Raw genomic sequence first — 15,501 nt, 5'->3', positions numbered from 1 at the left:
TTAGGTATACTGGAGATACATAGTCTAGTCATATTAAAGAAAAGCATTTTGTGTGTGGTTGTGCGTGTGTGGGTGTCTACACATATGTATGTTTTTGTATGCAATGTTTGGGAGGAAATAAGACGGTAAATAACAAATAACAAACTAAATATTGATGTATGTAATTTTTATTTCTTAATTACCGTATTTTTTGCTCTATAAGACTCACTTTTTCCCTCCTAAAAAGTAAGGGGAAATGTGTGTGCGTCTTATGGAGCGAATGCAGGCTGCGCAGCTATCCCAGAAGCCAGAACAGCAAGAGGGACTGCTGCTTTCACTGCGCAGCTATCCCTCTTGCTGTTCTGGCTTCTGAGATTCAGAATATTTATTTTCTTGTTTTCCTCCTCCCAAAACTAGGTGCATCTTGTGGTCTGGTGCGTCTTATAGAGTGAAAAATATGGTATGTTTAGTGGTAGTATGGCTGTATTGTTTTTTGTAACATAAAATCATTCAATAAAAATTATTTATAAAAAAAAGAAAAAGAGAAAAGAAAAGCAGAACACACCAGTTTCACATTTATGCATGTTACATGCACCGAAGACTCCAGATCATCAGCATAGACAAATATGGACTTCCAGGATCAATCAGCATCTTTTAGCCAATTGCCCATGCATTGGCCTTGAGTTTCATCAGGCAGAATCTCCATGTCTTGCACTGTAATCCATTCTCTCACAGGATATTATTGGGCAGGGTTCCTGTTGCGTAAATCAGTTTGTGCTTATTAGACCCAGAACTGTGTCCCAGCTTTGAATGTCATCTTTGCCTTAGGTCAGACTAAGGCTAATGGGGTCTAGAGAAAGATGCTTCCCTCCTCACATACGCTGAATGCTCACTTTCCATTACAGTTTCTGCTTGGATTCCAGTGCCGAGTCCATTTCCCTGAAGCACTTCCAGCATGACACTGACGAGAAAGACGAAACTGCTGAGCACAGCAGGATTTAAGAGCACGAATATTAGGGATAGATGGGCTGTGTGTGTAGGGAAAGCAAGAGGAGAGGAGTTGCATTTCTGAGAACTCAGCAAAATAATAATAATAATAATATGCATTCATTTTGAAGTATTTTTCTCTAACCATGAGGACTAGAAACCAATGTTTTTTAAAACAAAGGTGGCAGTCGCTTCCTGCATCTCATAAAATGCCCACACATGGCAAGATGGCTTCAAGTCAAGCCAAAGTCTGTGCTGAGGACCATGACTTTTGGAAATCTCCGTTCATTGTCTGTGTGACTATTGAAATTACTAAAAGATGATGGGTGGAATTCAACATAGCACTTAGTGGGGTTTGCGCATGGGGAATGAGGTCAGCTCGTGCAACAGGACTTCTCCCTCCCCTGTGAAGCCCCTAAACCTGTTCTGAGAGTTCCCTCAGCCCTCCAGAGCTGAATGCAGGGGGCACAGGGGAGGAGGGGCACTGGCGGACTTTGGGGTCTCCAACGCCAGCGGTGCCACATGTGACTCCAAAATGACTCCGCCTCTCACCTTCCATTCTGCAGTGGCACCTTGGTTTTAGGACAGTTTAGTTTATGAACAACTTGGAAATAGAACGCTGCAAACCCGAAAGTAGGTGTTCCAGTTTGTGAACTTTGCCTTGGAATCTGAACATGTTCCGCTTCCTGTTGAATGTGTACCGTTTGTAAATTGAGTCCCCAGCTGCTAATCAGAGGCTTCCTGTTGAGTCTGTCCGCTGTGGAGTCCCGAGCACCCACCATAGCTGTCAACGTTTTCCTTTTTTTAAGGGAAATTCCCTTATTCCAGATAGGATTCCTCGCAAGAAAAGGGAAAAGTTGACAGCTATGGCACCCATGCAACACAGAGGTGATATTTGGAGCTTTTGTTTTTGCTATTTTTGCGTTTTTGTGGCTTTTTCGTTTTTTTGACTGTAACTTGTTCTTCGTTTTATGGGACTGACTTCTGGCTTGTGACTTTGTTTTTGTGACTGTGTGGAACCCAGTTCAGCTATTGATTGCTTGATTGCTTGATTGTGTGGCTGCAGAAATGGATAAAAGCCCCCATTCAAACAATGAGTGCACATCAGTGCACATAAGGAAAAAAAATTAATTTTTTTTATCATCTACAATATTGTCTTACTTATTTTATAGTACAGTACATTGATTATCAATGGTCTCATTAGATAGTAAAATTCATGTTAAATTGCTGTTTTAGGGATTGTTTTTAAAAGTCTGGAACGGATTAATCCATTTTGCATTACTTTCTATGGGAAAGCGCACCTTGGTTTTAGAATGCTTTGGTTTTGGAACAGACTTCTGGAACAGACTAAGTTTGGGAACCAAGGTACCACTGTACATCATAGTTATGGTGGCTGCTGTGGCTCCACGCACTCCCCTAAACCTGCCTCTGGAGGGGGAACTCCTATTGCACAGGCAGACCATATTCTATGCATGCAACAAGTTAGCTGAATCACACCTTTTACATGTGTGTTTGTGTGTGTGTACACTTGCAAGAGCGTTAATGATATGTTACAAAGTTGTGCTTAAAGAAGCACAACAGAAGCTGCACAATTTATTGCATTTAAATGAGTATTCATGTGTTTCTACATATACCTTTTAGGAAGGGTTTTTCTATAGATTCATTTTCTCCCCCCCCCTGCCCCCCACCTGGAGATATTCCACCCCTGGAGGTATTAGGCTCGAATATGAGCACACTACTGGAAACTGAATAAGGATCGGAACCAGCAAGTGCAGATTTTCATGATTCACAGGGTTAGTTCTGACTTTATGTCTAAAGCACCTACTTCAAAAAGTGCTAGCAGGTGCTGTGTTTGAACGTGTTGCGGTGTTTGTGGTGGAGAGCCAGTGGCAATTTCTGCCAATGATACTGTGTCCTCAGGGATTGCTGGCTTGAGAGCATCCTCGTTCCATCAAAATCCCTATGTTGAAAACTTAAAGAGAGGAAAGATTAAGCTCAGTATTTATCCTAACATGTAAAATTTCCATTTTTATGGAGGTTTTGGAAGGGGGGGTTCTTTCCTGCACAGAGTGCCCCCACAGACATGCAACAATTGTGCAGAGGACTGTACCACATCCCCTCAGTCCTGAATGTCTGCAACAGCTACTTTATTGCTATGCCAATTTAAAAACAGTCCTTTTTAAAGTGTGACCTGTTTTTATTTTCATGCACTTCTCTGCTACCCTTACTGATTGCTTTTCTTTTACAGTATTTTTATTTCAAATTGTATGCAAGTCAAAAATATATTTAAATAAATAAAAATAAACTGTATGCAAGTCATACAATTGCATAAAGCAGTGGTTCCCAATTAGCGAAGTACTGCTGACCACCTGTTTTTCAAAAGCCAAAAGCTTTTGAAAATGTTGATATCTCTCTGGTACTTTTTGATATGTGAATGGTGCCACCATACCCTCCAACCTATTCTCCACACATTCTTCCCAACTGTGTTCCCACACAAGAGCACAGCATCCCAAAATGTGTGTGTTTTGGCACCATGAGCTTGTGCATTTTGGGACACCATGATCTCCTGCGAGAGTAAAAAAGGTAAAGGGACCCCTGACTGTTAGGTCCAGTCGTGGCCGACTCTGGGGTTGCGGCGCTCATCTCGCTTTATTGGCCGAAGGAGCCAGTGTACAGCTTCCGGGTCATGTGGCCAGGATGACTAAGCCGCTTCTGGAGAACCAGAGCAGCACACCTAAACGCCATTTACCTTCCCACCGGAGCAGTACCTATTTATCTACTTGCACTTTGACATGCTTCCGAACTGCTAGGTGGGCAGGAGCAGGGACCGAGCAACTGGAGCTCACCCCGTTGCGGGGATTCAAACCGCTGACCTTCTAATCGGCAAGTGGTTTAACCCACAGCGCCACCCACATCCCACAGCGCCACCCGCGCCACCCTGCGAGAGTAAGGTCCCGAAAAACAAGATGTCCTGGACAGTTGACAGACGTGCCACAGATTCCCTGGGAACCACTGACATAAAGCAAGTCACACAATAATCCCAAAACAAAATCCAGCCAACAGGTTGAAAAGGAGCTTGCCTGATCAGGTTTTGCTCCAATTGGCGTGGAAGCAGGCAGTGTAGTCAGATACAAAGATGAACTAGCTTGGCCATCATTCTGCAGCAACCATTATGGCTGGAAGCTGAGGCCCTTCATTGTGTTCCTTGCTCAGGCAAACAAATCAGGTGACTTACTTTCCCCAGTTAGTTTTTGCATGCCAGTCAGTGCTCATTCTGCATTTAGACGGTTGCAGAGGCAGGGAGAACTGCAGTTTTGCTTTAGGTGAGTCATATGACTATTTCCCCTTATTATAACTGACATCTCCATAGTGCTTTAGATGGTTCAAAGCACTTCAGAAATACAATAACCCTGTAAGGTTAGGGTCAGTATCATTAAGACCCTTATTGCAGAGTAGAGGCTGCTGAAGCCGAGAGAGATTTGCTCACAATGAGCTCATGGCCTTATTATTCTTTTATTCTTTGTTAAATTTGTATACCACCCTTCATCCAAAGAGCATAGGGTGATTCACAACATAAAAATTAAAAAATGAGAAAACAAAATACATAATAAAAACAAAACCAAACTAATAACCCCCCTCCCACAAAGACATTTATTAGGTTGTAGAATATAAAATCACCCAAAGGCCTGGTTAGAGAGAAATATATTTGCTTGGTGCCTTAGGATATGGAGTGAAGGTGCCAGGTTTGCCTCCCTGGGAAGAGCATTCCACAAATGGGGGGCCACCACAGAAAAGGTCCATTCTTGTGTAGGAGGTACACAAAGAAGGGCTTCAGATGATGATTGCAGGGTCATTATTCATAGCTCTCTTTTTTTTTTTAGCCACTATAATGCAGCATGAACATGGCCACCTGGTGTCCTACTTCTGAGCATGGACTTAATGTATGTTTCCAGATATTTCCCTAAGTTGTACTGGGAATGCTTACTACTCTTCGGAGCAAAGCAGCTTGTTTTGAGCAAAAACGCCACATTCACAGTTTCCCAGATTTTGGCATTAATGTAGTCTGCTGTTTATGGCTAGTGAAATCAGCTTCATCCTAGGCCTGCGTACCTATGGATGCTCTTAGGCATTTATGCAGCCAGGGACCGTGGGCACCATTTGCAGAAGAGTTAGTAAGTGGATATACTTTATGGAAGACAATCTTACTCGGCTACGAGTGATCGCCGAAGAAGAAGAAGAAGAAGAAATACTTTTTACACCATCAAAGTGTACAAATATGTCCATCAGTGCAAGACATCGTTCACCCATATGATGAGAGCACCTACGATAGGCAGGTATTTGCACACAGCCAAATATGTGTGCACACAACCCACACCCATATGCAGATCAGCAGCACTTGCAGCATGCGCTCATGCACACACTGCCACTTAATACAGCGCCGCCCCCTCACACCTCCCCCTCCTCTCCCTGCCCTTCCCCGCATTCTCTCCCTCCCTCTGTCTTCCCCTCCATTCCAGTCCTCTCTTTCTTCTTCAAAAGGGAAGGCTCACCACAGACCTTCCCCCCCTCCACTCTTGGCTCCAGTGGGGGCTCAGAAGGTGCTTCTGCAGCATATACAACCCCCAGGCTCGCCACCATGACCCCCCTGGGGGATGATGTCTGAGTCCCTGTGGACAGCGCTCTCCAATTTCTCTATGCCCGATTTCCTTGAGAGCAGCATGTTTCGCCGTACAAAAAGGTACAGAGAAAGGAAGCTTGATTTAGTCTGCATCCCTCCATCTTTCCCCCCTTTCTCCATAGCCCCTCCCCATCAGCATTCTGTCCCCCTCTACTCCCATTCCTCCATCCTTCCTTCCTTCATCCCTTCATCCCCTATCATTCTTCCTCTTTCTTCTGTCTCCTGTATCTCTTGCTCCACTCCCCCCCCCCCCACTTCGCTGGTTTGCAAGGGAGAAGGGGAAAAAAGAGCTTGTGTATTATCATCTTCCTTTTTCTTTAACACCCCCCCCCCGCATTGTGGCCAGGCAGCCAGGACTCTCCAAGGAGGTGTCTCTGGGGAGGGAGGGAGGGGGTTGCAGTGGCTGGCAGGGTTGTGGCGCAGTTGGGGGAGGGGAAAGAAAGATTCACAAAGACTAGGATGCCATGGCAACTGCCAAGGACATGAGCTGTATATGAACTGGCAGCACTGCCTATGACAAATGGTTGGTCTGCCTGTCTTTCTAGCTGTCCGTCTCCCTCTGGATGCACCCCCCCCTCGGTTCTTCTGGGTCACTCAGCCTGGACAAGCTTGTGGCTGCTGGGTGGGCAGATGGAGGGGCTGGGGATGTGGGTGGGTGGATGGGAATGGGGACTGTCGGATGCAGCGAGCAAATGGAGATGTATAGGAGGGGGCTGAGCCTTAGTGGATGGAAGGAAGATGCAGAGGGCGAGAGATCTGCGTGTCTGAGTGCACTCCCGAAGGATGGTGTTGTGGGTGTCTATATATATTTGCTGCAGGAAAGTTAGGTGGGAAGGGGATGAGTGGGAATAAATGGAAGGATCTATGGCTGGGCTCTGGCATTCTGTTCTTCTTCCCGAAGATGCTCACGCCTGCGAATTTTTCAAGTGCCTGCATGCCTAGCTGCCACTTCTGGCAGCTAGGAATTTTAAATGCATTCTAGCCCTAGGAGCGATTGTGTGAAAAGTGATCTAGATTACATTAATTCCCCACCCCCTTTACCCATCCATCATAGCAGTTGAGTACGGAATGTATAGCAGTAACACCCCCATCCTTTGCTTAAATTCTCCCTGCCATTGCCCTCCATTCCCATAATGCCTCAATATACACCACTGCTTTCTCTGTTATTTATCTTTGCGATCTGCTCAGCTGCAGGGCAATGCTTTTATAACTGCATATAACAGAGAGACTTAAAGACGTGTCTCAGCTTATCAGATGTGGGTTCTTCTACAAGACTAGCTCAGTTTGTGTTGTTTGAGTCTGCATGTGTACAGTCTACATCTGTTCATTTGAACTTGAACTTGTGTTGCAAGTTTGCAGTGGGTTGTCTCCCAAAACTCAGAATCCCCGGGAGACTCGGACAATATTCCCTATGAAAGAAGGGAGTCTGTTGAGCTTCACGGTAGGCAGATGGTGACAGGTCCTCTGCCCTATTGCTCCACCTATAGGAAAGATGTATTTTCAAACTATCAGGAATAAGCTTATATCCCATACTTGTGGATTAGCTAAAACAGATATTTCTTTCTCACATTTTATCCTGCCCTTTGTCTCGGGAGCTCTGGGCAGCATATACAAGGAGAATCCCATTTTATCTTTAGAAAGCCCTGCAAATGTGGGTTAGGCTGAGAGATAGATAGATAGATGATAGAGACTGGTTCAAGGTCACCCAGGGTGTTTTATTGTTTTTTAAGGATTTGTCTTTGCAAAGCATTTCTAGAAAATGCTTTCTAAATACTAGATGTGGTTTTGGAAAAGATCTGCTGCTGCTGCCTTGGGTAGAGAAAAGGGGAGCAGCTGAGAGTGCATATTAAGGAACAGCCTAGACATGACCAGGGGTAGCCATGTTTGTTGTTCATATGTCTGCCTCGTTCCTGTACGCTGTGGAATTGAAACGCGTTTTCTCTTCTAACATGCTTGGGTGAGAAGAGAAGAGCCCTTTGAGCCTCAACTTAAATGTGCTTCATTTCCGCAGGCCCTTTCCCCTCAGCCCAGACTATGGAGCGATGGCTTGCAGGCAGTGTTAGAAACTGAGATGTGAAAGCTAGGAGCTAAATGGCACCTTAAACCTAGGTAATGGGCGCAACAACGGAATGTCTAGGCACGTTTTTTGCATAACAAGAATACAAAGCTGAAAATGAATTGGCTGCAGCTAAAATATTATGTTCATTTTTCACATGGTCTAATCCTTCCCCTGCCCACCCCCACTAATATTCTTAAGAGGGTCTCTTCTCTGGTCTTCAGAGTGTAGCTGGAAGTGGGGAGAGAGAAAAGGGACCTCCTTTCCTTCTACTCTGCAGTTTTAATCCAAAATCTTGGGTGCAGGAGTGCGCATAGGGCTCAGAAATCGCTGGCGCTAATGAAATTCCCTGTCGCGAAATGCGCCTAGAACAATGGGAGTTTCGAACACAGCTTGCAGGGAGGCTAGGAAGGGAATGGCTGGGCTTCGCTCTCCTTCCTTGTCTGTCTCTTCTAATGTCAGAAGCTGATCCCACCACTGGCAGTCGCTTTGTACCTGCATGGGGTGACACAAGAAGAAAGAAACATGGCTGCCCCTGTTGTATCTAACATGGCTTTCAAGACTTTTAGGATTAGGAATAGACTTTTATGCTCTTTCCACTTCCTTGGCACAGTCCTCTGGGAGGTAGGTCAAATCTTTCACCCCAAACATCGCACCAGTCCTTGCTAAAAAGTTTATTTCAGGGGTGAGGACCTGTGGTCCTCCAGATAGTTGCTGGACTCTTAACTTTCTGCCCCAGATCCAGGCAGGCTGAGGCTGATGGGCTTGGAGGTCAGTGACATCTGGAGGGTCCCCCATCACTGTCTTATATATCATGGTTAATACGGGAGAGCTATGCTCCTTTCTGTGTGGTAACTGTCATGCAAATGAACCTTCACATTTGAAACATTCTTGTGCAGTTCATGAGATGGCGTTGGACTGGGATCGTGGAGACCTGACGTCAAGTACCACCTCTGTTGTAGTTTGGTCTTTGGCAACTGAGTCGCAAACCCAAAGCATTACCCAATCTCACAATTTCCGTTCCAGATGTGCAAGAGAAAGATTTCCCCAAAGGAGGAGGAGTCAGCTCTGTTGCACTTCTGTCTTAGGTGTTCTGCTGTTTATTTGTTTACATATGCGCTGCTTTCTGGAGTAACATCTTACGAGACCGGCTTACAAAATTCAAAAGCAGGAAAAACCTCACATAAATCAGTAAAACCAATAAAATAACACAGTTAAATCACATTTAAAAGCACAGCTGAAAGGCCTTCTTAAAATTCATGCTGAAAATATTACTCAGAGTAGGTGCACTGAGATTAATGAACATGACTAAGTTAGATCCATTAATTTCAATAGGCCTGCTCTAAGTAAAACTTAATTGAATGCCAGCACATCCAGATTAAAGCAAATCATAAAGGCCTTCTTAAATGCAAATGTTATCAAAGCATGCTTAGAGAGGCCTGGGTGGGTGGTTTGCCTCTTTTCCATTGCATTGGTGCCAAAAAGGCCCTGCCAAACTAGTTCGGGTCCATAGGAGACCCAGAGAGCAGGGTGTGGTATGAAAAGCTCAAAACCTGCATAGGCTCATGTAGGCAGATATGATCCTTTAAATACGGGTACAGCTTGTAAAAGCAGCCCCAGGTTGGCTGCTTCAGGGATGAGGAGTTGCCCAGAGTAGCTGAGGAAACCCAGCCAGATGGGTGGGGTATAAATATTAAAATTATATTATTAGTAGTAGAATGCCCAGGAATTGAGAACCCACTTTCCCCCTGGGTTCTGCAGCCAAAAATGAGGATTGTTCATTCATTCATTGATTCAGGCATTACTTTCAGCTTCAGAGATGTGAGGAGAGGAAAAACAGAAAAATTCAAAGGGATATGTTAATAATATTGTAATGGTATTTGATACCTGGTACCTTTATTGCCAACTTTGGGGAAATGTGGGGCGTAGTGAAGGGTTTTGTTTTTTTACTCCTGCAATGGAGTTCTTGGTGTGATGTTGGTGCCTATAAGTGTCTGAAAATTAATCTTTGATTGTTATTGTGATATGTAGGAAGATTAGAGGAGAATGTATTTCAGGGACCATAACCAGAGTACATAATGAAGGCTAGCTTCCCTGTTAACCACCCTGTTGTATTCACAATGAGGCAGAATAAGGGGTGCATTTATTTACGCTTTTCAACGTATTGCTGCATGCAACCCCAAGTGGTGTGAGATTACAGATGTTCCAGGTGTTTAGCCAGCATTCATGTTTCCTTTTGGAAAGAGGCACAGCAGAGACTATGGTGTCTTTACGATAAATGGTTTATTTATACATATGTGTACTACCTGAGCCTATAGGGATGTGGGTGGTGCTGTGGTCTAAACCACAGAGCCTAGGGCTTGCCGATCAGAAGGTCGGCGGTTCGAATCCCTTCAACGGGGTGAGCTCGCATTGTTTGGTCCCAGCTCCTGTCCGCCTAGCAGTTCGAAAGCACATCAAAGTGCAAGTAGATAAATAGGTAAGGTAAACGGCATTTCTGTGCACTGTTCTGGTTTTCCAGAAGTGGCTTAGTGATGCTGGCCACATAACCCGGAAGCTGTATGCCAGCTCCCTAGGCCTATGGAGCGAGATGAGTGCGCAACCCCAGAGTCGTCCGCAACAGGACCTAACAGTCAGGGGTACCTTTACTACCTGAGCCTACAATGGAGGGGTTCGCAGCATCAACATCCGGCACGGCTGTCTCTCTCTGCTTGCTGCGTTGACTCTGGTCCACATCCCTGCAACTCAGCTCTGGACACTGGCTTTGTCCTTTTAACTAACTGCAAACTGGAGGAACGGCCCCACCCATTTGCAGTCTCACACAGAGCCTCTTTCATTTGTTTCCTTTAATGACCCAGGCAATCACCTGACACAGGAAGCTAGCCTATCTTAATATTTGTTCAATCCAGGGATCAGAAGGATATCGCATACAGCCTACTTCCTCACCCCCCCCCAAAAAAAACAACAACTCATAACAGTATGCTTGAAGTGTAATAGAGATTTTCATTTGTGTTGGCAATTGTGAGCTTTCAGCTGAGGAATGATACTGATTCTGGATTGATTAATGCAAAAGGTAGTGATGTGATTTTTGTTGCTATTGAGCTAGGGTGTATGGAGTGTTAGGGAGGGTTAATACCTCTGGTGGGGGATACATTGCCCTCCTTTTGGGTTGTTTGTCCATCTTTGGTCCCCACCCTACACTCAGCTCTCACCTGTGGCTTCTACCTGTCAGCATGTGACAGTGGCCACATCCCGGGAACATCTTCAACTGGCCAGCTAAACCAGGTGCCAATGGGTCTTGTTGTGAATATTTCCATGGCCTTCTGAGGTTTGGTGAGCTGGAAGGCAGCCCCCTGGTTGGTAAATCCCTTTTCTAGTGATGCCCAACTGCTTTCCTCTATGAAGGCTTTCAAGTGAGCCATAAGAGCTAGCTCATCTAGGAGAAGGAAAACTCTGAGCCTGTACCTCTGCTGCCTTGTGGGACATCTTCAGAAGAAGAAAGGCTTCGGAGTAAACCCTACAGAAATCCAGAGTGGAGTCCCTAAGGTGGTTGGATTGCTCCCTGTATGCCTTCTTCAAGCAGCTCCTGCAGCAAAGGTGGTGCCAAACATATTGCTTTGCTTTCCTTTGGATCACATCAGTGAGGCTGAAAGGGGATTCTTGTCATCTGGGCAGCCCAGGACCTCTGTACACACTGCCTAAGCTTGCACCCCGGAGAGGTTACTTCAGTGCTGTTAACGCAGCAAAAGCAACGCTGGAGGAAGCAGTTACAAGTTACCAGTCTCTGATTCTCTATTGCAGGCCCCCTCAAACTCGGCCCTCCATGTGTTTTTGGCCTACAACTCCCATGATCCCTAGCTAGCAGGACCAGTGGTCAGGGATGATGGGAATTGTAGTCTCAAAACATCTGGAGGGCCGAGTTTGAGGAAGCCTGCTCTAGTGCAGTGTTTCCCAACCTTGGGCCTCCAGCTGTTTTTGAACTACAATTCCCATCATCCCTGACCACTGGTCTTGCTAGCTAGGGATGATGGGAGTTGTAGTCCAAAAACAGCTGGAGGCCCAAGGTTGGGAAACACTGCTCTAGTGGTTTGACTTCACCCCTGATGGTGCACTCCATTGTCTCTCGAGACAGACAGATGCCCTGCTCACACCGCACAAGTGTGAGCTGGACAGGGAACCATCGCCAGCTTAGTCCTGTGCCCTGGTTGTACTAGGTTGTCCTCAGGGCTGCTTGCAGAGAGCTCTCTGCTGCACCAGGAGTCCCAGCCGAGTCTTGAGGGCCCAGCCTAGAGACCTCTTTCCCTTTTGCACAGCCTCACTTAGGGCTTCTCGGTTTAGGCTTGTTACCTGATTGTGACGTGCGTTTTGTGAACGAGCCATCATGCACCAAACACCTAAGGTGAGCCTTTCATATCGCCTCACACACAATGCTCCTTGTTTCAATGGAAGCAGTTGTGAGTCATGGAGTGACAGAACTCAAACAATGATTCATGTATGTGTCTCCCAGCCGTAAATAGAGCCTCACAGTTAGCAGTCATGTCAGCGCGACCTACTCTCTTTTCTGCCCGGGGAGAGGGGGCTATGTGTATATTATATATTTAATTATTTATCCTTTGCTATTTATATGGTGCCCCCTAAAATAAACTATCTAGGCCTGATACAGAAAAATAAAACACAGCAATTATACAATGGTACATTCAAAATCCACAACAAGCTTAAAAATCCAACCAGCGTAAAAGCATACAAGGAACAAACATAAGGCCGACACACAGATACACACAAGAGCAATACTGGAGCAGAAAAGCTGAAATCACAATCAAATGCAGGAGCTAAAAGCCATCAACCATGCCACAGAGATTTAAAAAACAAGATATTAAAATGGGAGGGAGGGGGAGGAAGAAGAGGAGAAAGGTGGTCAGGTATTATTATTATTTTATTTTAAAAAAACAAAACCAAAAAACGGCTCAATAAAGTGAGGTGTGTGGTAGGAGTCAAAGGAGTGTTTCATAAGGCAGGCAGGAAAGGAAACTGCCTATGAGTAGCCTTTTTGGAGAGAAGTTGGGGGAAAATGCATTTTTTAAAAGGACTTTTTATGGATCAGATTGGATCTACTTAAACAAAATTTATATACTTCTTGATTGTGAAGAAAAAGAAAAGCAAAAGACCCAAACACCTCTGAGTGCTTTACAAAAATATATAACAATAAATAATAAATTATAATAATTTTTTATTTATACCCTGCCATTCCTGGTTCACAAAACTGGGCTCAGGCCGGCTAACAACAAATTCAAAACACTTAATTGTAGAAGCAGCATAAAATACAGTATAAAAACATGAATAACAATAAAATTCAAAGTTCAAGAATCAATTTGGGGGAAATCCATCTAATAAGTATTAGATAGTCACCAGGGCTAGCTGGCTGAATTAGTCCTACTTGGGCCGGCGAGGAGGCCAGGGGAGAATTAGCTGTGGGGTCTCAGAGCGGGTAATCTTCATAAAAGGGGAGTGGGAGGGAAGAGAAGGGAAATAAAAGATCAGGCTGAATTCAAATTAAAGGCCAGGCGGAATAGCTCTGCCTTACAGGCCCAACAGAAGGAGGTTAAATCCTGAAGGGCCCTAGTCTCTCTCTCTTTTTTTCTTAAATAATATTTATTAAGAGTTTAAGGATTACAGAAAGAAGAGAAAAACAGAGTTAAACAAAACAAAACAATACATTACAATACATAAAAAAGAAAAACAAAACAAAAAGAAAAAAAGAAAAAACACTACCTATCTTAACAAAACAGAAACAAAAACAAAAACAATTAAAAACACATCCAATATTTCCATATCTTGTCTTTCATTTACTTGTTTCATCAACCTCCTCACACCTCCCTTTTTTGTATTCTAGTTCAGTTAGCTATTTCAGCAAATCCTTTCCATCTTTCTCAGTTTTTGCCCTATAATTTGTCTTGACATAATCTAACTTTACTTTTCCTCCTTTAACCGATTAACGATCTATTTTTACTTAATCCTTTATAACATTTCTGCTAAAGCCATATAACTTCATTCCAACATCCTTCTAACATTCATTAATTTTACAATATTTCTGTAAATAATCTTTAAATTTCTTCCAATCTTCCTCCACTGACTCTTCTCCCTGGTCTCGGATTCTGCCTGTCATTTCTGCCAATTCCATGTAGTCCATCAACTTCATCTGCCATTCTTCCTGGGTGGGTAGATCTTGTGTCTTCCAGTACTTTGCAATAAGTATTCTTGTTGAAGGGCCCTAGTCTCAAGGGACAGAGCATTCCACCAGGTTGGAGCCATCACTGAAAAGGCCCTGGCCCTGGTGGAGGGTAGTCTGACTTCCTTAGGGCCCGGGACCTGTAAACTATGTTTATTCGTGGACCTTAAGGTCCTCTGCGGGACATACCAGGAGAGCCAGTCCCGTAAAAATGAGGGCCCTAAGGACGTTAGTAGGTGTTACAAACACATTCCAGTAATAAAAGGAAAAGGTTAAAAATCAACAGTAGCAAAGAGAATCTCTGCCTCTTCCCCACGCCCTCTGTGCATGCCGGAGAGATTGGTGGAAATCATGGCTGGCTAGAAAGTCAAGACAAAATCTATAGAGCCCTGATGGTGACTCAGTCCTTTCAATAATAATCAGAAGTAACAAGGCTCTTCTTCTCCACCCAGTCAGGGGGCACCTGGAAGAGGCCACAGCCCTAAAAACAGTGACCGTACCAGATTGGGTCTGGTATGGAGAATATATGCTAGGATGTGTATGAATGAGACAGGCCTGGCTTGGGTTGTAGGTGGGCCTCAAATGAGGGAATCGGATAGAACTGTATGTAATTCAAGATGTAAAAATTCAAGATGTGGAAATGTTGCTTGGCCACAGAACTGCGCAAAGTGAGTTTATAGCTGCCACACATGACCTGGTCAGGGTTGTGAACACCCCATGCCTTTTCAAAGCACACACACGCAATTCTGTGCCAGGGTTATGCAAATTCTGCTCCCAGAAAGGTAGGGATGTAATAAAAAAATTAATTGTAATAAGAATATGAAAATTAAGCAACATTGCTTATATTTGATTAATTTGCATAACTCTACACCTGTTAATCAGGGATGTGGAAAGCAAGACAAGACATTAAAAGCCCCATTCGCTGATCAACTGAAATACTATTAGGTTAGCCCTCTGATGTTTATTATTCATCAGGTGAGGCTTGCACTAGTTCACATGTAACTTCACAGTCATGAGGGCTAGAAACTTTTTAAAAAGTGCATGGGTTTGGTTTGGTTTTGAAATCAGATTGTAAAAATCTCACTTCGTAAATAAAAGGGATGTCTCTAGGTTTCATGGTTGTAAGAGAAATATGAATTAAGTGTCAGAAGATATTTCTGTGGACCTCTTTCCCATAGGTCTTGAAAGAGAAGAGGGTTATGCACTGTACCCGTTCTCTTGCCATCATTTAGCTGAATTCCCTTTTTCTTTTGCACAGCAATTCCATCCTCCACTGTATGCATTCCTTCTAGCTTCTTTTTACCATCGTCAACTGGCAAAAGTGTTGTATTTTTGCAAATAGGTTTTTTTTTGGGGGGGATTTGTAGAGGGGGTCTACAAAGATGTGGTCCAATATTTATGAAACGGTCCTGCTACATTTGCTTGCTCAGATGAAAGATTGGTCTTTTTTAATGAAATTTATTCCCCAGTGGAAAACCTGAGTCTCAAAATGTGTCAGGATCCTTTCATAAACATTGGTTTGCAACGTTCTGGCTTTAATTCTTATTTTTATATCAAAACTGGGGTGATTGGGAT

The 15,501-nt window shown here is 44.1% G+C and overlaps 1 protein-coding gene across 5 annotated transcripts in view; it reads left to right on the top strand.

Moving 5' to 3' along the window:
* The window catches only part of MAST1 (microtubule associated serine/threonine kinase 1), a 91,079-nt gene that overhangs the window by 27,093 nt on the left and 48,485 nt on the right, over nucleotides 1–15,501 (top strand). For 2 of the 5 annotated variants that reach the window (XM_083718325.1, XM_083718322.1), the window contains exon 1: nucleotides 5,433–5,704. The exons of 2 other annotated variants lie outside the window; for them this stretch is intronic. In XM_083718325.1, the coding sequence (XP_083574451.1) occupies nucleotides 5,619–5,704 (86 nt within the window). In that variant the 5' untranslated portion in view covers nucleotides 5,433–5,618. Of the gene's footprint in view, nucleotides 1–5,431; nucleotides 5,705–15,501 lie in introns of those variants that run through there. One more of the 5 variants, XM_083718323.1, reaches the window with a different exon arrangement.

This window comes from Podarcis gaigeae, assembly GCF_964106915.1.
Source record: "Podarcis gaigeae genome assembly, chromosome: 17".
Lineage (NCBI taxonomy): Eukaryota > Metazoa > Chordata > Lepidosauria > Squamata > Lacertidae > Podarcis > Podarcis gaigeae.
The sequence above is the reverse complement of the archived record's forward strand: the minus strand, read 5'-3'. Positions and strand labels throughout refer to the sequence as shown.